General features: G+C 32.8%; 2 protein-coding genes across 8 annotated transcripts in view; both read left to right on the top strand.

Annotated features, from left to right (window-relative positions):
• The window catches only part of LOC143349123 (uncharacterized), a 73,737-nt gene that overhangs the window by 9,722 nt on the left and 39,192 nt on the right, over positions 1–24,823 (top strand). For 5 of the 6 annotated variants that reach the window (XM_076780099.1, XM_076780103.1, XM_076780102.1 and 2 more), the window contains one exon: positions 124–4,387. In XM_076780099.1, coding sequence (XP_076636214.1) covers positions 124–745 — 622 coding nt within the window. In that variant the 3' untranslated portion in view covers positions 746–4,387. Of the gene's footprint in view, positions 1–123; positions 5,159–24,823 lie in introns of those variants that run through there. The other variant, XM_076780097.1, reaches the window with a different exon arrangement.
• On the top strand, positions 5,382–22,965 carry LOC143349127 (rhythmically expressed gene 2 protein). 2 transcript variants are annotated; one of them, XM_076780111.1, is made up of 3 exons: positions 5,382–5,547; positions 12,466–12,767; positions 21,837–22,965. In XM_076780111.1, exons 1-3 carry the CDS (start codon positions 5,532–5,534, stop codon positions 22,317–22,319), a joined length of 801 nt encoding a protein of 266 aa, XP_076636226.1. In that variant the 5' UTR covers positions 5,382–5,531; the 3' UTR covers positions 22,320–22,965. The 2 variants fall into 2 exon arrangements, with proteins under 2 accessions (XP_076636226.1, XP_076636227.1); XM_076780112.1 differs by lacking the exon at positions 5,382–5,547 and adding an exon at positions 8,386–8,544 and having other exon boundaries at positions 21,837–22,964.

Genomic DNA, 24,823 nt, shown 5'->3' with positions numbered 1-24,823 from the left:
TGAAAAAGTTCTGAATCCTTTTTTTCTTATGAAAATTGAAAATAATTGAATCGACTGATACCAGCGTTTAGTTAACAAAAAGAACTTAATTTTTTTTACTGAAACATATACATTATGTTTCAGGGAGATCATTTGTTGTGGAACAATATTCAAAGGTCCATACGGAGAAGTTATAGTGGATCCTTCATTGATAAAGCCTTGTATCGGTTGTATAGCTAGACAGCAACGACAACAACAAACGAACGTATTAAGTTGCAGTCCTGCTCATAGTTCCGCATCTGCCAGTCCTGTCCACAGTTCTGCATCTGCTAGTCCTGCCCATAGTGTAGAGTCTGGTACAGAAACTGCAGTCTCTAAGCAGACAAGTAAAACGTTTAGTGACTCGTCGTCAGATTCCGGCTACGATGAATCTTCCAACCAAGGAGTTGGCGAGAGTAAGATATCAAAAATTATTCAAAATTCAAGTGCTACTGTAAAACCAACAGTAAAAATACAACCGTTGAAAAGTGTTCAGCTAAAAGCTATACCAGTATCGGAAGCTGTCAGGTTAAAAACAGACATGCCAATAAAATTGGTGCCTGTAAAGCAAATTGATCAACTATCTTGTAAGCCATTGTCTTTAGTTTCTTCTGCCAATGTTACTTTAAGCAGTAGTACTTCACACTCCATTGTTACCGTCCCAAATAATCCGCTCGTCGATTTTGCCATGCACGCAGCCTCCTCCAGGCAATCAGTCTCTAATTAATGTCAGTCTCTCATAGAGTTTTAATTTATTTTTTTCTTAATATAGTTAGATGTATTCTACGATGCAAAATTGTGTGTTAACTATGCAACAATTACCATCCCAGATAAACAAAGGCTCTGGATGAGAGTGTTTAAGTTTTATCATATCGAGAACAGAGTTTATACTGTTGTGAATGGTAAAAGAATGAATTCTTGTAATTAGAATAACTGTTATGATGTATCGTCCTTCCGCGAGAAGAAGGCACATCGTGTTTACATCCCTACTCTTGGTGCAGTCCGCTGATTGGCTGTCACCGATCTTCGCCGACAGCCAATCAGCTGACCGTGAGTCAGCGGACTGCGACAGGAGTGGGGATGTAAACACGCTATAACTTCTCGTGGAAGAATGGTACAGAAAGTAGATAGTGCTCTTAGAAAAGGTTGGATAAGATCCTTGATCATTGGTTGTTGAAAGATATATATATATATATATTCTTAAAAGAGATAGTTGAAAAAGAGCACACTATTTCTACCGAACGATGTTTGTAGCATGTATAGAATGCTTATAAACTGCCATGACCTTGTATAATTGCTAACTCTCCGCAAAAGACTCTAATGCATGGAAAGTTTTCAATTATTTTCTAAGTGTAATAACTAGCTACGTACATCAAAATACTGTGATGACATTTTAATGTAACATGAGATATAAGATTATTATATTCAGCAAGTGGCAGTTTATAATATCTACATTCTAAGCATTACTATGTATGGTGTAAAAAAATTTTCTTATCCATAGCTTTTTGTTTTCTGGGTTACCTATCATTGCAATTGTATATGTGAATATTTGTATAGGAGTTCCAAGATGCCAATCAATTTTTCAAATATTTGGGTCCAAAAATTTAAAAAAAAAAATTCACTTTAGGGTCATGATAGCTACATTGTACCCAGATGCATTTGATATGATTCATGCCAAGGTCCATGACGTTAAAATTAAGTAATTTAACTTAAGAAACGAATGTGTTCAGGTACTGTAAATCGTGACCCGTTAATAGCAATAATACGAAGAGTACTTTATAATAAAATAAATGAAGTCTGTTGAATAGTATCATATCAGTACGATGATATATTTAGACAGTATTACTAGAGTGTGAAATTGAATGAGAATATGGCAATCAGATTGGCAAACTGGACCAGCAAAAACTCTGTTATAATATTTCATGATGATTGCAGCATTAATGTAAAAATGAATCGTTTAACAGCAGATTATTGATATGCGAAATAAGTGAAATACTAAATAAGTGAAAACTGTTAGTTCCTAGTTTTCAGAGATGGGCACATAATCGAACAAAAGCACACAAAAGTACCTGTTGAAAACAGATTACTGTGATTATTGGTATTTTTTGTTGTTTCTTCTTTTCTTCTTGTCAATACTTGATATCACACGCACAAAGATTCAAATTTACATATAATATATCTTTTATGGAAAACCCCAGGAGTGATCGCAAAGAACTGTTTTTAAGACCAAACTAGAGTACATGTTGTAAAGTGCATCCAAAATATAAAATCAATATTTTGATTAATAGTAATTCTGAACATATAAAACCTAAAATATGTGAAGGATATTTATATTACGTCGTACAAATAATTTGGTCAGTCCGCGTACATTTCTATTAAAACAGAGTATTCGGTTGCGTGATTAAACTTTGATTTTATAGAATATCGAGCATGGTTTAAAGCTTTATAATATTAATTAGAAGATTCGAATTTAACGTAGAGGATAGTCACCTTTAATCTACTTCTGGAGTATTGGCAATATTCGTGATAAATTTTCTCTTATATAGGCATATATGGTTTACATTTTAAAATGCAGCGTTTGATGCCCATCTGGTTTAAGCTCATTGACAATCCTTACGTAACAAGGAAACAATAACAGTTCTTCATACGGAATCAAACATCGAAACTACAATTTGTTCAAGGACAATGTTAATCGCCTTGTCCTTCGACAAATTTGAATTGTACATTTCTTTGGACTAGGAGACTTTTATGATCTCTTTACTGTGAATATTAATAGCTATGTTTTTTGTTGTAACTCACGTTATGATTTATGATAATTAATATATGTCAAGAACTAAGGTTGGATCATAGATCTACAAGTCATATATATATATACATATATATATGTAACACTACCGTGTAAGGTTGATCTTTTTGAAGTCAGAAATGAATTTTTTGCAAGTTGAAAAGCTCCAATTACAATTAAGACTTCTATAATATAATATACTCGTTCAGCACATAGATAATATAATTTTTAAATGATCTTTATAGTATTCTATGATCCTTCCTTTAACTGAAAAAAAAAAAAAATAAGAAATACTTGTTTAACTTATTTATTTTGTAAGTTTATTTACTTGCAATATATAATATTCCTTTTCTACATAAATTTATATATATTTTTATACAAATTAATCTTTGCTTTTTATGGAATGAACTTTCTGTAGCACTGCCAGGGAATGACACGAAGAAAAAAAAAACATTTAATTCCAGGTCAATCTGCTGGCAATATTCACGTGAATTATTTATTTTCAATTATCTTGGATATTAATCTATTATCGAGCTATTTACATCTTAAGAAAAATGTAAATGGTGCTCACAGATTGATTAGGCACTAGAAAACCATTAAAATAAGCTTACGTAAGAAAATTTTATAACGGACATAAAATGGTCTCATATTCATAATAACATAATTGCGTGATACGTAACGAATACGAAATACTTTCGTATGTTTTTAAATAAAAAGAGGATGATAAATTAAAACTTTATTGATAAAGAGGATATAAATAGATATATTGTACGTGCAGCTATCAAAGTAATACTATTTATGAATAATGCGAAAGAACATCAAATTATCTTACATAGGTATTGAGATGTTACGTTAAAGTTAAGAAATACACATGTCGTTTCTAGCATGTTGGATGTCCTTGAGAAAAAGAAAACGAAATTGTTTAAATAAAAACAAGAAAACCTAATCGAAATATCTGTGCAATTGCTATCGGTGTAACTTAAATTTGATGTTTTTGTATGTGCTTGCGCAACAAACTGAAAGCAAAAGTTTATATTTCCGTCTATAGAAAAACTTCGAGAAGATACTATTTTAAATGATAAAAGTTTGTGAGATGTATTGAAATATGTAAGTCGAACAGCACAACGTACTTAAAAATTTTTTATACTACTTTGTTCGTCTTCCTGAACAGTTCTCATTTACGATACCTAGGATAAAACAAGTCCAAGCTACTTTGTACGTGTTGAAAAGCATTTGTTGATAAATAGAATCCGGTTAAACGATTAAGGTGACAATCCCGTTTCTTAAGATTCGCTGTTTCATCGTTTCAGTAAATCTTACAAACGTTTCTACAGTTGTAAACAGAAGTGACAGAACCGTTACGGAGGAGGGTCCCTTTCATGTACATTCTTTCGAAATTTACACACGTTTACAGTGTCGAGTTTTTGTATGGAAAAGAAAAAAGACAGAAATCAAATTATGGAGAAAAAAAAAAAGTTAATACACGTTGCCGATTTTTATATACATTTTATTGGATGTGTATATGTATATACACATACTGTGTGTTATATATACGTATACATATATAGATGTATATATAAATATATATGTGCATGCGTATATATGTATATGTGTACACATGCGCGCGCATATATATATGTGTGTGTGTATATATATATATATTTGTATCTATATATACATATGTATGCGTCAACATATATATATATATATATATATTGACGTAAAAATCGACGGACATGCAATACATCGTTTAAATACGTCGAGCGTTAACGTGTTAACAAGGTATTGAAAACGTGCTGAAATGGAAATCTATGTCCCGTATATATCTTCATTTCATATACATATATAGAGAGTCTATGATATCGATAAATAATGTGATCTTGCTAGACCTGCGTAACTCCGAATGTCCTCGGACGAGAATATTACCGACTGATCGAACGATAGGGAGAGAGATAGATAGAAAAAAAAAAAAAAAGAAAAGTGGTGCAAGTATTTTTACTACAGTGACCTGGCAGATTCCGATATTGAATATTTTGCGATGAAAAAAAAAAAAGAAAAAAATGAAACGTACGAACGAATCTTTGAATACGATAACCCGCAAGCTGTTTTTCTACGTCAGATTTTTTATATTTGAAATTTTTAAAGGATCGTAGACGATCCACCGGAGTGTCTGTTCGACGACAAAGTCAGAGATCATGCTTTTCACAATGATTCTGCGTGTTCCGTAATTTTAAGTATTTATCGAAATATATAATGATTTCCAACTGCATTTAGTCTGTACGCGCGCAGAAACGACCGCGGTCTCGCTCTGAATCTGAAATTCAATATGTTTATCGCGTGTCTGTAATTTGTATCGTTCTTTCACGAGTAGAAGTCACAGCTTGTTTACATCCCCACTCTGGCTGCAGTCAGCTGATTGGCTGTCACCGTCACCGTTCTCGACCAATGCCTGTGAGTCAGCGAATTGTGACAGGAGTGGGGATGTAAACACGCTGTGCCATTCTCGCGGAAGAATGGTAATAATGCCGGTGATCGTCCCTGTCAACTTTTTTTTTTTTTGTTTTTCTATTTGTTTCCCCGGTGTAAGTAAGTTTCAGTCGTGGAAACGTAAATGTCGTACTAAATTTTGTTTCTGATTCCACGAACGTAGGGAGATAGGAAGAGAGAAAGAGAGAGAGAGATTGGCAAAGAGAACAGACAGATGAGAGGAATGATGCAATTTTGAGACATGACAAGGAAAATACGTATGTAAATATGTATACATATATGTGTGTGTTTTAAGAGAGGATTCGATCTCGCAAGAACGTCTATAGTCGGATCGAATTTTGAGCGACCGCTCAAGGCCATTGCTTCGACCGTGTACCATACTAAATGCAATTCTCTTACCAATCCAGCTTACCTATTCGAGGCGACAGCAGAGCCACCTGCAGGTTTTTGTACGAGATGACCGTGGAGAAATTATAAAGCATCGCGCGGGGTAGTAAGGAAACAAGTGTGGTAGAGGGTTGACTCTCCAGTGACCTTGAGCACACAACCAGCTCGCAATTGTACCGACTATAATTGATGCACTGTGCTAAAGTAAACATAGAAAAGAAATCTTTTACATCAATATTTAAATAACGATTGTGAGACTGATCGATGTATTTAGCAGATAACTTTTATTTACATACAAAACTATTAGAGATAGGCGAGGCTATTTGTATCATTTCGTGCATATATTAATGAAATTCTAACAATTAAGGAAACGATGACTGCCGCAACAAATATATCTCGTTATCGTAATTATTATATTATACCGTATAAACGTTTGTATATACATACATGTATATTGTGTTAATCTAGACTCTAATGCACCTATTCCAATCATTTTGTACAATGATCGTGGAAGTATTACGATCGATCGGTAATCCCAAAGATTCTATGGAGCTGAGGAGCCAATCGTTTGGGACGATCGTTCTATAAACAAACAAAATATGCCACCTTTAACAATGTACAACTTTGTAATAAAACGCGTAATTCTTAAGAATCCATCGGTCACGCGAATTAGAATCGTCAATACGTTATTACGTCGAAAACAAATGTTACCGAAATTCTTGCAAACGACAGCAAGTACGAAACGTTTCCGTTCTCTTCAGAATTAATTTTTGTAGACTTTGTACATTACGTGGATTTCCCTTGTACGTATTTTTTACCGTCATGCGTCGTCGACATGATTTTTTACGGGAGAAAACCGATCGACAAATCAATATTATAAATAAACGAATCTGTATCATATTAAAGAACTAAAATGATTATATATGTACATCTATATATAGAACAGTCTGTGAGATACCAAATTTTTGATAGGTACGTAAAAAGACGACGTGAATCGTAATATACGTAGACATAATTAGGGGATGCGCAATATCTCTTTGTAAGTGTATCTCTAGTTTTATGTTTTTGATTTATACGGATTTGTGGGATGCAAATCTATATACACGTTTGCTGGTCCGCTGCAATGATTGTCATTAAAGCGCCAGCAAATCGATCGATAATTTGTAATGGAGAATTCGCTATTGCGGACAATTCTCGAGTTAATTTTTACTTAAAAAGTATGGAAATCCATAGAAATTTATTTAAACCTGTAAAATTAGAAGATTATTTGGTATGTCTACTTTAAGCATTTTGCATTTGTAAGTTTTATTGTCCCGATAATCCTTACAATTAAATCAAGTAGTTCTTTAACCCTCTATGTGATGTTTTTTATAGTAGAACGATAAGCGTTTAAAATTAAGTAATATTCGATAAACGGAGAAAGTCCAGGAGCTCCCGCCCTTTTCGTATTTTTAAAAGAAAATTGTAAAAGTGCAATTAAAATGCTGTGGTGAAAACGAACGTATATTCTTAAAAATGTCGATACGATTGTACGTATAGAGGGTTAAACGGTGAATTTAATATTTTAGAACGATAATATAGAGCTCGTATTGAACTTGGTTCGATGAAAGTGCAAAATGCTTATTCGAAATATTATATTATAAACCTGTACTGGAAACATTTTGTAGAAACTGCTTGTATTTAATTCTTACTTAATCATAATAAAACGAAAATCAGAAAGAAAATAGAAACAAATAGTGAAACTTAATTGAATAAAAATATTAACGATGTAATAGTGTAGAAGAAAGATGGTTACGATATGAAACAGTTTGAGGATCCCTGCTTTACCGACTTAAGTGCTAGAGATTAATTTCTTTCAAATCGTAAATCTTTGTACGTCGTTTATACGAATGAAATAGCAATACAACGGAACATGTTCGTAATTTTACTTGCATTCGAATTACAAATAAGTAATTAATAATAACGTAATAATAACAGAAACGATACATGCAATAATTAGGGCTAGTGACGTAAGATCCTTAAATGGCCAAACTTTCACTCGATAGTCTTTCTCTGGTATGATACTATGCGAGTGTAATAAGATCATATACTTTTACATACGTAATAATGTAACATTACTACTCGAGAAACACTGAATAGCAATGTTTCGTAATTTATATATTTGCATATCTATATATATACGATAAATAGCATCTGTACATTGCATATTGAATGAACATTTTTATCTACTGCGCCGTGATCAGACTGAAAAGTATTATGTACTTATTCCAACTGTTATTGATTAAAATATTGTATATAAAGTTCGTACGTTTTTCTAAGCTCGTTATATTCAGTCAAGTCTTTAAGTTACTATATAAAATATTTACTTAACGATTTGAATTTCAATAAAAAATGTGTTCAGAATCATAAGTTTCAATTTCATAAAAAAATTGAATTCTAATATTTATCTCGATAAGTGGAATTAACTATTTTTCAATATTTACAAAATTTACTAATGTCCAACAGTAACACGCGAAATTATATTTTTTAATGTGTATATGTAAATATTATTTATAAAAGCTACGTTTGGGAAATTTGTATTGTAAAATATGAAACTTCTCGTTTATTACGAAATAATATCTATAAGGATAACGTTCGAGAATATAATTGATTTATATGTATATATTTGGGAGAAATGCCAGTAGGTGGGAGGCATGTCGCAATGTGCATTGTTGTTCACGTGCTTTCTTCGCGTGAACGTCACGAGCTAACAGTGTGAGAATAATCGTTTGATTGCGCTCCAGTTGCAAACGTTGCGCTCGCGGGTTTATCAGACGCATTTAATTATTGGACTGTATTCCTTTCTATAGTTTTATCGAATTCCATAGGTAAGGCATATCATCTTCCAAACGGATTGATTTTATGTAATTTCAAACACACTTGCGCAGGAAATTTCTTTCATGTAGTTTAATACACAGTTTATACAGTATAAATCTTTACACAAATCTCGTTGATATTCTTCGTTGCAATGGAAGTGTTTTTAATTGGTATCGATTTTATAATATATTATGACAGCTTGATGTATTTAGATTATAACAAGAATAACACGCCTAATGTCACACGGTATTAAATTAAGATTTTTGTACGTCAAAATCCAACCTCTCATTAACGTCTTCTGATGGTGCTCGGAATATTCCGAGTGGTGTGACTAGATTTGACAGAATCGAGTGCATCGAGAGCGACGCTAGTAACGATGAATTTACTGTAGCGCCCCTAGCGGAGTGGAGAGGGAACCAAATGCATATAACTACTCGCAACTCTGGGGAATCGAGAAAGAAGACTAGTGTGAGGCTTTCCTTCTTGCTCTCGACACAGCTGAAATTCGACTGCGTCACCTACGTATACATACAGGGAAAAATTTTAATGGGAGATTCTAGAGGCTAAAACAAGACGAAAATCAGGAATACTAATTTGTTGATGGAGGCTTCATTAAAAAGCTATTAACGTTTGAAATTTCGCTCGTATTGAATTCTATTTCTCGAAAATGCGTAGAATTTGGGGGATATGTGTATTCACCAAAAGTGTTTGTAATTGACCTCCACAACCAAAAATAATTTTTTCAGAATGATTTAAAATTTTTTTCTTCCGCCGAAAAATTTCACATCTTTTCGAATTTTTTTTCTCGAAAGTGGGTAGGATTTCGTGGGTATGTGTATTCACCAAAAATGATTGTAGTTGACCCCCGCAACCGAAAATAATTTTTCCAAAACGATTTGAAATTTTTTTTTTCACCTAAAAATTTGGTCACCCTACACCCTGTCGATTTTTCTTAAAAATTCTTTCTTTATTTTTAGTAATTTTGTTTAACGGTCTACAGAAAAGTTGTCTAATACTTTTTTGTAGGTACCTACGAGCTCTACTTCAGAAAAAAGTTTCATTGAAATATATTCACTATTACAGGAGTTATGGTCTGGGTTAGTTTTTTTCACCTAAAAATTTGGACACCCTACACCCTGTCGATTTTTCTTAAAAATTCTTTCTTTATTTTTAGTAATTTTGTTTAACGGTCTACAGAAAAGTTGTCTAATACTTTTTTGTAGGTACCTATGAGCTCTACTTCAGAAAAAAGTTTCATTGAAATATATTCACTATTACAGGAGTTATGGTCTGGGTTAGTTTTTTTCACCTAAAAATTTGGTCACCCTACACCCTGTCGATTTTTCTTAAAAATTCTTTCTTTATTTTTAGTAATTTTGTTTAACGGTCTACAGAAAAGTTGTCTAATACTTTTTTGTAGGTACCTACGAGCTCTACTTCAGAAAAAAGTTTCATTGAAATATATTCACTATTACAGGAGTTATGGTCTGGGTTAGTTTTTTTCACCTAAAAATTTGGACACCCTACACCCTGTCGATTTTTCTTAAAAATTCTTTCTTTATTTTTAGTAATTTTGTTTAACGGTCTACAGAAAAGTTGTCTAATACTTTTTTGTAGGTACCTATGAGCTCTACTTCAGAAAAAAGTTTCATTGAAATATATTCACTATTACAGGAGTTATGGTCTGGGTTAGTTTTTTTCACCTAAAAATTTGGGCACCCTACACCCTGTTGATTTTTCTTAAAAATTCTTTTTTTATTTTTAGTAATTTTGTTTAACGGTCTACAGAAAAGTTGTCTAATACTTTTTTGTAGGTACCTATGAGCTCTACTTCAGAAAAAAGTTTCACTGAAATATATTCACTATTGTAGGAGTTATGGTCGTTTGAAAATTGGACCATATTTATGGGGGTTTTCTCACTTTACAGGGTCAAGGAACAACTTTTTCAATATTGATAGAATTTCTACATATTCTCCACGAAAATACGCGTTGTTTGCATTTTGAAAAATTGAAATCCTCCAATCCGTTCAGAAGTTATGACATTTTAAATATTCGAAAGAAATTTTCGAGTGACATTTCTGGTTTGAAGTTATATTTTCGGTAAGGAATTTTTTTCTCGAAAATGGGTAGAATTTCGGGGGTATGTGTAATGACTAAAAATAATTGTAATCGACCCTTGCAACCGAAAACAATTTTTTTAGAACGATTTGAAACATTTTTTTTTCGCCGAAATATTTCAGCACCTACCCGAATTTTTTTCTCGAAAGAGGGTAGGATTTTGGGATTATGTGTATTCACCAAAAATAATTGTAATTGACCCCCACAACCGAAAATAATTTTTTCAAAATGATTTAAAATTTTTTTTTTCCGTCGAAAAATTTCACATCTTTTCGAATTTTTTTTCTCAAAAGTGGGTAGGATTTCGAGGGTATGTCTAATAACTAAAAATGATTGTAATTGACCCCCGCAACCGAAAATTATTTTTCCATAACGATTTGAAATTTTTTTTTTTCGTCGAAAAATTTAGGTACCTAATTAGATTTTCGGTAAGGAATTTTTTTTCTCGAAAGTGAGTAGGATTTCAGGGATATGTGTATTCACCAAAAGTGTTTGTAATTGACCTCCACAACCAAAAATAATTTTTTCAGAATGATTTAAAATTTTTTTTTTCCGTCGCAAAATTTCACATCTTTTCGAATTTTTTTTCTCGAAAGTGGATAAGATTTCGAGGGTATGTCTAATGACTAAAAATGATTGTAATTGACCCCCGCAACCGAAAATAATTTTTCCACAACGATTTGAAATTTTTTTTTTTCATCGAATTTAGGCACCTAATTAGATTTTCAGTAAGGAATTTTTTTCTCGAAAGTGCGTAGAAATTCGGGTGTATGTCTAATGACCAAAAAGGATTGTAATTGTCCCCCGCAATCGAAAATAATTTTTCAGAATGATTTGAAATTTTCTAATTTAATTTTTTAATTTTAACGAAGCCTCAGAAATTGATATTCTTGATTTTCGCTTCTAAAATCTCCCATTAAAATTTTCCCCAAGCGTGGTCGAACTCCTTTTAAATCTCGACTGCCCCAGGCATGTTTACTTTCCGACCTATGCAACTATAAGGAAAGTACTGTAATGAAATGAAATCTTTTTACAGAAATACACGTTTTAAGCCGTCCTGATCATATTTTAACTATTAAAAAAAATAAAATTTTGTTCACTGTATCTAAAATGTCTTATACATATAAATCTTAAGAGAAATTAAATATATAAAAAGAAATCATTAAACGAAATCTTGTATATTGCATGTCTACCTAAACCACATTAGAAACGTATACTACAAATATTTCAATATTTCAAAATTGAAAACAAGTAAAATTTATTAAAATAAGAAGTCAAGCTTAGCCAATACCGTGTTCAATAGCAAATATTTTTTAAAGACGTGATCCACACAGAATTAATTACTACAGAAATAGATTAATATTTCTCAGGTTTCGTGTTTTAATAACCAAATCAAATGTATATTTGATTTAATTTTACATAAAAAAAAATAGCTGTGTCGAGAGCGAGAAAAAAAGAGTCATGCTCTCTTTGTTTCTCGATTCTTCGAAGTTGCAAGTGTCGACATGTGTTTCCCCTCCCCACCGCTAGGTGCTACAGCAAATTCGTCGTTACTAGTGCTGCCCTCTCGATGCACTTAATTCTGCCAAATCTGGCCACATTGATTCAAAGCTTTTGACAAGTACACGCATCAATACAGTCATTCCGATCAGTGTGCTGTCGACTGTGGGCGGTTCGATCGTTCGATGTTACTTAACACTGCACAGTAGACTAATCGACATGTTCCCGACGTGAGGCGGTTGTGATTTTTTTTCCTGGCAGGCGGCAACGCAAAATCGATGTTGAACATTGACGTACGGTGTTTCTCTCCATAGGCAAGATTCAATTAACGATGATTAAATTCGTTCGACCGCGATTGGTAACGTTCGATGTCACTGGTACGTTGCTCATGACAAAACTAGAGGAGCATTACGTTGAGATCGGGAGTCAGCACGGCCTGTCGATCGATTCGCGCAAAATAGCGCGAAGCTTCAAAAACAGTTTTCACAGGCTCAGCCTGGAACATCCTATATACGGGAAACACACGGGCATTGGATGGAAAAATTGGTGGCGCAAGATAGTTTACAATGTTTTTAAGGATCAGTATGGCCACCTACCGGAAGATACTTTGGATAAGGTGATATAAACATTGCAGTTCAAACAGAATAAACATTCTTTAGTTTGTTTCTCATATTTAATTTCATTTTCGTTATTTCGAAAAATATACAACGGTTTGATTATTTCTGCGATGTTATGTTTTTCAACGTAATGTAGTTTTTAACCTGAACGAGATTACTGTATAGGGAGATGCATTGTTTACGATAATTTGCACAGATCGATCAAATAAATTTGATTGAACAGAAGATTATTTATATTAATTATATCTATATTTTTTATTCTGTAATATTTATCTTGTTACTGTAATTTTATAAACTTAAGTTTATGAGGATTGTAAAGGACACAATGAAATATGATGAATTTCGTGAAGTGATTCATGCATTGTTATTGACCAAGATTACAACTCTTAAATGGAAAGTATTATGGTTTGGATAAGACCGCTATTAACACGAATGTATTCATAGACTTATTAGTTTAATAATATTTTAAGGTTATATAGTGTAACTTTTAGAAAATGAAAAGACATGTAACGTCGTCGAGTACAGCGAACGTTCTAATCGTCGCGTAGGAGTGTCCCATAGGTGGCGACACTATATTCCTCAACAAAAAGAAATAGAACAAAAGTTTCATTAGACAAAATACGATATTGGATGATGCATGTTCTGGCGTATGTGTCTATTCCAAATCTGCAAACGTTTCGATAATTTTATTCTCCACACAAAAGTATTAGTTGAGAATTAATTACTTTGTAAGATATTTTGATATTATTATTTTCAGTTTACGTTCAAATATGACGCTTATGTGTATGACAAAGACGATAACTGTCGAACATAAGGTGGGAACAATGAAGTTAAGATGTCCCCTAAAGTAATTAATTTTCAATTTAAGGACTTAAATATACAGGGTGTTCGACCACCTCTGGGAAAAATTTTAATGGGGGATTCTAGAGGCCAAAATAAGACGAAAATCAAGAATACCAATTTGTTGATGGAGGCTTCGTTAAAAAGTTATTAACAATTTTCAAAAATTTCAAATCGTTCTGGAAAAATTATTTTTGATTGTGGGGGTCAATTACAATAATTTTTGGTGAATAGACATATATTCGAAATCCTACTCAGTTTAGAGAAAAAAATTCGAGTAAATATTGAAATTTTTAGACGAAATTAAAAAATTTCAAATCATACTAAAAAAATTATATTTAGTTAAAGGGGTTAATTACAATCATTTTTGGTCATTACACATACCCCTGAAATCTCATGCACTTTCGAGAAAAAAATTCGAGAAGGTGTGAAATTTTTCGACGAAATTAAAATATTTCAAATCATTCTGACAAAAATATTGTTAGATGTGGGGGTCAATTACAATTATTTTTGGTCATTACACATACCCCCGAAATCCTGCGCATTTTCGAGGAAAAAATTCTAGTAGATACTGAAATTTTTAGACGAAATTACAAAATTTCAAATCATACTAAAAAAATTATATTTAGCTACAGGGGTTAATTACAATAATTTTTGGTGAATAGACATACCCCCGAAATCCTACCCACTTTCTAGAAAAAAATTCGAGAAAGTGTGAAATTTTTTGACGAAATTAAAATATTTCAAATCATTCTGAAAAAAATATTGTTAGCTGTGGGAGTCAATTACAATCATTTTTGGTGAATAGACATGTATTCAAAATCCTACTCAGTTTCGAGGAAAAAATTCTAGTAGATACTGAAATTTTTAGACGAAATTACAAAATTTCAAATCATACTAAAAAAATTATATTTAGCTACAGGGGTTAATTACAATAATTTTTGGTGAATAGACATACCCCCGAAATCCTACCCACTTTCTAGAAAAAAATTCGAGAATGTGTGAAATTTTTCGATTTTTAAAATATTTCAAATCGTTCTGAAAAAAATATTGTTAGCTGTGGGGGTCACTTACAATAATTTTTGATGAATAGACATACCCCCGAAATCCTGCGCATTTTCGAGAAAAAAATTCGAGTAGATACTGAAATTTTTAGACAAAATTAAAAAATTTCAAATTGTTGAATTTAGCGGTAATTAGCGAGTCCGGGTATTGACTGCAAACGTTTTGTTTTATTGATTGCCTGGGTTGTTGCTTGTTTAATTCTGTTCAGCGGACGGGCATCCATGTTTTTCTGTTACAAACTATTATTATCTATTTTTCTATTTCGTCCACAATAAATAAATTCTAACAGGTTATGGGCCCAGGACGAATAGTGAAAAGAAAAGATTAGAAATTAAACGAAGTGAAAAGTGAAGATCTACGAAGACGAAATGAACGCAGGAAGGATAGAACAAATCCAAAAGCTAACCAGCACGAATTATGAAACATGGAAGATTCAGATGAAAAGTGTATTAAGGTTCAACGACTTGTGGAAATACGTTAGCGGACAATTAGTGAAGCCGGAAAATGACAATGGCGAATGGGAAAGTAAAGATGAAAAAGCCATTGATTTAATGATACTAAGCATACAGCCGGATCAGTTTAACTACGTTAAAAACGCTACTACTTCGACCGAAGTATGGAACTCATTGAAAGAAATATATGAGTCCAAAAATCCAATGAGACAGTGTGTATTATTCAAGCAACTATTTAGATTAAGAAAGTCACCGAACGAAACTATGTCAGAGTTCTTAAACGAATTTGTAAGAATTGGACAACAATTGGAACAGTGTGACCTGAATTTACCGGAAAATCTACTGACAATTTGGTTGTTAAATGCGTTACCCGGTGAGTACGAAAATTTTTGTATAGCTATTGAATCCAGGGAAAAAATGCCAAGTCTGGAAGAATTAAAAACGAAGCTCCTTGAGGAAGAAGCTAGAAGATGTCAGTATGACAAAGAGGAAGGGCCAAGCAAAATGGAAGCACTTCTCGCAAAGAAAAACGGTGCACCGAGATTGGAAAAACCAGAACAGAAAAACATGTATACAGAACGAGGTAAGAGACAAAACTATAAATGTTATACATGCAATAAAATTGGTCATATATCAAAATACTGCAAATCGAAACGTAGACAAAATAATGATTCGCAAAATAAAGATAATAAAGCTATGCAAGCTACGGCTTTGAGAGTAAATTTGCAGAAATCAGGGATGTGGTGTCTGGACAGTGGTGCCACAATGCATATGTGCAACAACGAAAGAAGGTTCGAGAATTTAGATAAACAGCAGACCACAAAAATATATACTGCTACGGAAAGTAATGTAGACTCCAGGGGAATTGGAGATGTACAAATAAAAGTTCGAACCTCAGGCGACAAATCTGGAAACATCAGGTTAGAAAATGCAATACTCGTCCCAGATTTCAAAAGCAATTTATTGTCAGTTACCAGCATCACGGATCACGGATATAAGGTAATCTTTCATAAAAATTATGCAAATGTAGTTAAAGAAAATGGAAGGAGGGATGGTATTGTATGCATGAAAGCAAAGAGGGAGAATGGTTTATATTTAGTTGAGGAAACTTCTCCAAAACAATTCGCACATATGATGAAAATACATGATAACGATTTATTGAAGTGGCATCATAGGTTAGGACACTTAAATTTTAACGATTTAAAGAAAATGAAAAATATGGTAAAAGGATTAAATGGAAAAATGGATGGTCAAAACATAACTTGCGAGATATGCTGCAAAAGTAAGATCCACCAATTACCATATTCGAAGTCGACCACTAGAGAAAAGGAAATTTTAGGTTTAATTCACAGTGATATATGTGGACCAATGCAAGTACCGTTGTTAGGGGGAGCAAGGTACTTTGCTACCTTCATAGATGATAAAACACGGCATATAGAAGTTGCCACGTTAAAAGAAAGGTCTGAGATATTTAAAGCTTTTAAAGAATATAAAGCAAGAGCAGAAAAGTCGACGGGTCATGAGATAAAGAAAATCTGCACAGATAACGCTAAGGAATATCTGTCTAAAAATTTCACTAATTTGCTTAAGGATGAGGGAATAACTAGACAGCTATCAGTTGAATACACCCCTCAGCAGAACGGAGTCGCAGAGAGAGCGAACCGTACATTGGTCGAGATGGCAAGGTGTATGCTATTACAAGCACAAGTGCCGTTTAATTTGTGGGCAGAGGCAATTAACACGGCGGCATACATACGAAATCGTTGCCCAACAAAAGCGCTGGATGATGCGACGCCTCACGAAAAATGGAGTGGAAATAAACCATACATAGGTTATATGAGAATGTTTGGAAGTCGCGTGGTCGCACTTCAGAAAAGACATCAACGCAATAAATTCGCACCAAAGGGGAAGGAATATGTGTTGGTCGGATACTCTGAAGAGGCAAAGGCGTATAGACTTTGGGAAAGGGGAACAAAAACCGTTGAAAAACGAAGAGATGTCAAGTTCCTAGAAGAAGAAACTCCATACATTCGAGAAAATGAAGATGAAATATTATGTGAGGTACCTTTAAACATACAAACAGCAGATGATCAAAATCACATCTCCAACGAGGCAGAAGAAAAAACAGAAGAAAATACAGTTAGGCTAGAAGAAAATGAAAATCAAGGGGAAGATAATCCAGTCAGCGAATCAGATTCAGACGAGGAGACGTACTCTACTCCTACTGCTCCAGTTGCACAAGGAACACGGCTTCGTGGACGACCGAGTCTTTTGAGAGATGGAAAACCTGGAAGGCCCAAAAAGATTTTCCATTACGCTAACAAAGCCTCAAATCAAAATAACGTACCGAATAGAGTACAAGAAGCTATCTGTAGTCCAGAAAAAACATTATGACTACAAGCAATGCGATCTGAATATGACTCACTTATGGAAAACAATACGTGGAGTCTGGTAAGTAAACCAAAAGGAAAAACAGTCTTAACAAATAAATGGGTTTTTAGGATAAAAGAAAACCAGGATGGCTCCATAAATAAATATAAGGCTAGGTTGGTCGCACGAGGTGATCAACAAAAGGAAGGAATCGATTATGATGAAGTATTCTCGCCAGTTGCCAGATACGAGACCATAAGGACGTTCTTAGCATGCTGTGTGGAAAAAGAAATGTATATACATCAGATGGATGTAATCACGGCATACGTCCAAGGAGACCTAAGTGATGAAATATATATGGTACAACCAGAAATGTTTATCGAAAATAACCAAAAAGACAAGGTCTGTAAACTTAATAAGCCGCTGTATGGTCTGAAACAATCGGGTAGGCAATGGTACCAAAAATTAGATAGTTACTTAACTAGTATAAACTTCGAGAAAACTGTTGCGTGTCCATGCGTGTATGTTGATAAAAATGTAAATAGCGACGCGGTAATTATAGTTTATGTTGATGATTTATTAATCGGTTCAAAAAGTCTTAAAAGAATACAAGAAATCAAAAGAGTGTTAAAAGAAAAATTCAGTATGAAAGACCTAGGTAAAGTTAAAGATATATTAGGGATTCATATAGATAGAGTAGGCGATACTGGAGAAATGAAATTGTCTCAGCGGCACTATGTTGATAATTTGTTGAAAAGATTTAATATGGAAAATTGTAAACCATTGGGAACACCGCTAGAAACGAACGAAAAATTTATAAATTTAAATGAATATGAATCAGACGAAGAAATAGAAATGAAAAATAAACCGTATCGCGAATTAGTTGGTAGTCTGATATACTTTGCAAATGCAACACGACCAGATATCGCGTTTGCTGCAAGTACTTTAAGCCGATTCTGCGAAAAACCGCGATTAAGTCATTGGAAAATCGGCAAACGTGTATTACGATACTTGCGAAAAACAATAGATTATGCGATTACGTACAAAAAGGTAAACACAAAATTACAAGTCTATGTTGATTCGGACTGGGCCGGTGATGTACAAGATAGACGTTCGTGCTCTGGATTCACCGTGATTTTAGCAGATGGTCCAGTTAGTTGGAGCACACGGAAACAAAAATGCGTGGCGCTTTCAACTATGGAAGCCGAATATATTGCTTTATCGGAAGCAACTAAAGAGACAATTTACTTGAGAAGACTGCTACATCATATCAAATCAGGAGATCTCTTCTTTGGTCCCACGGACATCTTTTGCGATAACCAAAGTGCGATTGCTTTATGTAAAAATAGCGTCCTTCATTCTAGGAGTAAACATATAGATATAAGGTATCATTACTCGCGTGAAGCGTTGGAAAATAACGAGATAAATGTAAAATATATAAGTACGAATGATATGGTAGCAGATATAATGACCAAAGCATTGCCAAAGACAAAACATGTAAGGTGTGTAAGATTGTTAAATCTATCCGATGAGAACATGAACGAAGATTCTGACTCGTAATTAAGGGGGAGTGTTGAATTTAGCGGTAATTAGCGAGTCCGGGTATTGACTGCAAACGTTTTGTTTTATTGATTGCCTGGGTTGTTGCTTGTTTAATTCTGTTCAGCGGACGGGCAACCATGTTTTTCTGTTACAAACTATTATTATCTATTTTTCTATTTCGTCCACAATAAATAAATTCTAACACAAATCATACTAAAAAAATTATATTTAGCTACAGGGGTTAATTACAATAATTTTTGGTGAATAGACATACCCCCGAAATCCTACCCACTTTCTAGAAAAAAATTCGAGAATGTGTGAAATTTTTCGACGAAATTAAAATATTTCAAATCGTTCTGAAAAAAATATTGTTAGCTGTGGGAGTCAATTACAATCATTTTTGGTGAATAGACATATATTCAAAATCCTACTCAGTTTCGAGGAAAAAATTCTAGTAGATACTGAAATTTTTAGACGAAATTAAAAAATTTCAAATCATACTAAAAAAATTATATTTAGCTACAGGGGTTAATTACAATAATTTTTGGTGAATAGACATACCCCCGAAATCCTTTCCACTTTCTAGAAAAAAATTCGAGAATGTGTGAAATTTTTCGACGAAATTAAAATATTTCAAATCGTTCTGAAAAAAATATTGTTAGCTGTGGGAGTCAATTACAATCATTTTTGGTGAATAGACATATATTCAAAATCCTACTCAGTTTCGAGGAAAAAATTCTAGTAGATACTGAAATTTTTAGACGAAATTAAAAAATTTCAAATCATACTAAAAAAATTATATTTAGCTACAGGGGTTAATTACAATCATTTTTGGTTATTATACATACCCCCGAAATCTTACGCACTTTCGAGAAAAAAATTCCTTACCAAAAATCAAATGTGGTGCCTAAATTTTTCGACGACAAAAAAAAATTTCAAATCGTTCTAAAAAAATTATTTTTGATTGCAGGGACCAATTATAATCATTTTTGGTCAATAGACATACCCTCGAAATCCTAACCATTTTCGAGAAAATAATTCCTTACCGAAAATATAATTTCAGGCCAAAAATATGTTTCCCGTCATGCGAATCTTTAAAACACCATAACTCCTGGACGGATTGGACGATTTTAATGTTTAAAAAAGCAAACTACGCATATTTTGATGGAGAATATATGGAAAATACAAAAATGTTCGGAAAGTTGTTCCTTGCCTCCGCAAAATTAGAAAAACCACATAAAAATGGTTCAATTTTCAAACAGCTATAACTCCTATAATAGTGAATGTATTTCAATGAAACTTTTTTCTTAAGTAGATCCCATAGGTACCTACAAAAAAGTATTAGACAATTTTTCTGTAGAGTGTCAAACAAAATTATGAAAAATCAAAAATGAATTTTTAAGAAAAATCGACAGGGTGCCTAAATTTTCCGGCGAAATTAAAATATTTCAAATCGTTCTGAAAAAAATATTGTTAGCTGTGGGAGTCAATTACAAGCATTTTTAGTGAACAGACATACCCCCGAATTCCTAACCATTTTCGAGAAAAAAATTCTGTACAGATGGAACTTTAAACGTTAATAACTTTTTAACGAAGCCACCATCAAGAAATTGGTATTCTTGATTTTCGTCTTATTTTGGCCTCTAGAATCCCCCATTAAAATTTTTCCCAGGGGTGGCCGAATTTGTATATATAAAATTTAATATATATTCTATAAATTCATAAATAATTATATATATTATTAGACTCTTACTATATTTTAATAGTTGCATATAGATCTGGAGATTAATATATGTAATTAAATATATATTAATCTAGAATTTTTTGCGGATATCGAGACACATCCAATGGCGCATAAAAATTATATAGTTTCGTAGAAAGGAAATAGATCTTTCGGAATAGATATACACTGCAGAGCAAAACTATACCACCACCTATGTCTGTCATAAAATTTTAACTTGGCGCAGATTTTTGTAATTTACATAATGCCACATGATGTTCTTCAGATCATAATCCGATAGAAAATCTGTGGAGAATTATGGTATTACATATTTATACACACAATTACAAAAATAAAATAATGTTATTTAGAATTTTAGGATTTTTCTATTGTAAATAATATTGCAATATATTGCAAATTTTGAGTGATGGTCACCGGTCAATCACTGAATGAAATTAACAAAGAAATTTTGAAAAAACTAATTACAAACATGTCCAGTCGCATTTTTTACTTAAACGAAAAGAAAGGAGTTTCTGCTTTTCAAAATTTTCCACTCTTTTTACTGTGGCGTTGCTTCCCGTGCTCACCACCAGAGGGGTCGCGCTCTCACAAGCGCTCGACACTGGTGGCGAGTATAGGAAGCGACACCATATTACAAAAATTATAACTTAATCATTTCATTATAATTTAATATTGTCATCGCGTTGTAATTTAATTGGTGCTATAGTAGTATATATGTACACATACACACAGTAAAATATTTATGTATTGTTATATTTTATCTAAAATGTTATTTTCTTCCTCTTATCACTACTACGGTTTCATTTTAGCCTGGTTTACGTAATACTATTAGTATTTAAGAATTAATTAATTGTAGCGATGTTAAAATTTGTTTAATGAAATTTTCGTTCCATCTCTTCCCGTTTAATAGTTGCAGCTTGGCCCAGAAACAAACTAAAAAAAGTATTTAAAAAAGAAACAAATGAAAGAATGGGAAAGAAATGAAAGTAGCAGAATTAGCTCATTTAACCAAACTTGTACCTACTATCGATGACTTTATTTATCGTTATGACTTTCAGGTTGCTAACAGTTTGATTAAGTGTTATAGCACGAGCATGTGCTGGCACAAGTATCCAGGCACGATCGAGTTACTGGAATTTCTGCGGGAGAAGGGCCTGATCTTAGGCGTGATATCGAATTTCGACGAGAGATTAGAAGCAATACTACTGGACACCAACATACGATTTTATTTTTCATTCGTTTTAACTTCGTACGGTTATGGCGTGGAAAAACCAGACGCCTCGATATTCAACGAGGCTCTCAGGTTAACAAAGGAAGGGTGCAGTGTCGATATAGCTCCCGAGGAAGCAGTACATATCGGCGACAACGTCAAGAACGATTACATTGGTGCAAAAACAGCCAATTGGAACGCTCTTCTTATGAGGCACGGTAACGATATCACCAATGACCATGAAGTTCCTAAAAAGGATATTTTTACAAATTACCAAGATTTACAAGCACATTTTTCTGCTCTCCTTGATCGGGACACGAAACAGGCGTAATTAGTTAAAATTATTTTAATAGCTAGTATTTGTTTTAATGAATATAGTCTAAATTGTCCATAATCGATTATGTATTTTTACTTCATTCGAATATCAGTAATAATAATAATGCATTCACTGATATTAATTCAACTAAGAGAATATGTAAATATTTTATAATTACCTATACAGGGTGTTCGACCACTCCAGGGAACAATTTTAATTGGGGATTCTAGAGGCCAAAATAAGACGAAAATCAAGAATACCAATTTGTTAATGGAGGCTTCGTTAAAAAGTTATTAACGTTTAAAGTTCCACCTTTACTGAATTTTTTTCTCGAAACTGCGCAACATTTTGGGGATATGTCTATTCACCAAAAATGATTGTAATTGACCCTCGCAACTGAAAATAATTTTTTCAAAATGATTTGAAATTTTTTTTTTCACCCAAAAATTTGGACACCTACACCCTGTCGATTTTTCTTAAAAATTCTTTTTTTATCTTTAGTAATTTTGTTTAACGGCCTACAGAAAAGTTGTCTAACACATTTTTGTAGGTACCTATGAGCTCTACTTCAGAAAAAAGTTTCATTGAAATATATTCACTATGACAGGAGTTATGGTCTGGGTTAGTTTTTTTCATCTAAAAATTTGGGCACCTACACCCTGTCGATTTTTCTTAAAAATTCTTTTTTTATTTTTAGTAATTTTGTTTAACGGCCTACAGAAAAGTTGTCTAATACTTTTTTGTAGGTACCTATGAGCTCTACTTCAGAAAAAAGTTTCATTGAAATATATTCACTATTACAGGAGTTATGGTCTGGGTTAGTTTTTTTCACCTAAAAATTTGGGCACCTACACCCTGTCGATTTTTCTTAAAAATTCTTTTTTTATTTTTAGTAATTTTGTTTAACGGCTTACAGAAAAGTTGTCTAATACTTTTTTGTAGGTACCTATGAGCTCTACTTCAGAAAAAAGTTTCATTGAAATATATTCACTATTACAGGAGTTATGGTCTGGGTTAGTTTTTTTCACCTAAAAATTTGGGCACCTACACCCTGTCGATTTTTCTTAAAAATTCTTTTTTTATCTTTAGTAATTTTGTTTAACGGCTTACAGAAAAGTTGTCTAATACTTTTTTGTAGGTACCTATGAGCTCTACTTCAGAAAAAAGTTTCATTGAAATATATTCACTATTACAGGAGTTATGGTCTGGGTTATTTTTTTTCACCTAAAAATTTGGGCACCTACACCCTGTCGATTTTTCTTAAAAATTCTTTTTTTATCTTTAGTAATTTTGTTTAACGGCTTACAGAAAAGTTGTCTAATACTTTTTTGTAGGTACCTATGAGCTCTACTTCAGAAAAAAGTTTCATTGAAATATATTCACTATTACAGGAGTTATGGTCTGGATTAGTATTTTTCACCTAAAAATTTGGGCACCTACACCCTGTCGATTTTTCTTAAAAATTCTTTTTTTATTTTTAGTAATTTTGTTTAACGGCCTACAGAAAAGTTGTCTAATACTTTTTTGTAGGTACCTATGAGCTCTACTTCAGAAAAAAGTTTCATTGAAATATATTCACTATTACAGGAGTTATGGTCTGGGTTAGTTTTTTTCACCTAAAAATTTGGGCACCTACACCCTGTCAATTTTTCTTAAAAATTCTTTTTTTATTTTTAGTAATTTTGTTTAACGGCCTACAGAAAAGTTGTCTAATACTTTTTTGTAGGTACCTACGAGCTCTACTTCAGAAAAAAGTTTCATTCAAATATATTCACTATTATAGGAGTTATGGTCTGGGTTAGTTTTTTTCACCTAAAAATTTGGGCACCTACACCCTGTCAATTTTTCTTAAAAATTCTTTTTTTATCTTTAGTAATTTTGTTTAACGGCCTACAGAAAAGTTGTCTAACACATTTTTGTAGGTACCTATGAGCTCTACTTCAGAAAAAAGTTTCATTGAAATATATTCACTATTGCTGGAGTTATGGTCTGGGTTAGTATTTTTCACCTAAAAATTTGGGCACCTACACCCTGTCAATTTTTCTTAAAAATTCTTTTTTTATTTTTAGTAATTTTGTTTAACGGCCTACAGAAAAGTTGTCTAATACTTTTTTGTAGGTACCTACGAGCTCTACTTCAGAAAAAAGTTTCATTGAAATATATTCACTATTACAGGAGTTATGGTCTGGGTTAGTATTTTTCACCTAAAAATTTGGGCACCTACACCCTGTCGATTTTTCTTAAAAATTCTTTTTTTATTTTTAGTAATTTTGTTTAACGGCTTACAGAAAAGTTGTCTAATACTTTTTTGTAGGTACCTATGAGCTCTACTTCAGAAAAAAGTTTCATTGAAATATATTCACTATTACAGGAGTTATGGTCTGGGTTAGTTTTTTTCACCTAAAAATTTGGGCACCTACACCCTGTCGATTTTTCTTAAAAATTCTTTTTTTATTTTTAGTAATTTCATTTAACGGCTTACAGAAAAGTTGACTAACACTTTTTTGTAGGTACCTATG

Source organism: Colletes latitarsis, chromosome 12 (assembly GCF_051014445.1).
Source record: "Colletes latitarsis isolate SP2378_abdomen chromosome 12, iyColLati1, whole genome shotgun sequence".
Classification (NCBI taxonomy): domain Eukaryota; kingdom Metazoa; phylum Arthropoda; class Insecta; order Hymenoptera; family Colletidae; genus Colletes; species Colletes latitarsis.
Note: the sequence above shows the minus strand (reverse complement) of the source record. Positions and strands in the feature narration are given on the sequence as shown.

What these genes read in the sequence shown, in the direction of transcription:
- LOC143349127 (XM_076780111.1), top strand. An exon ending in CGGAAGATACTTTGGATAAG is followed by an intron (nt 12,768 to 21,836) that starts GTGATATAAACA and finishes TATGACTTTCAG; the next exon opens with GTTGCTAACAGTTTGATTAA.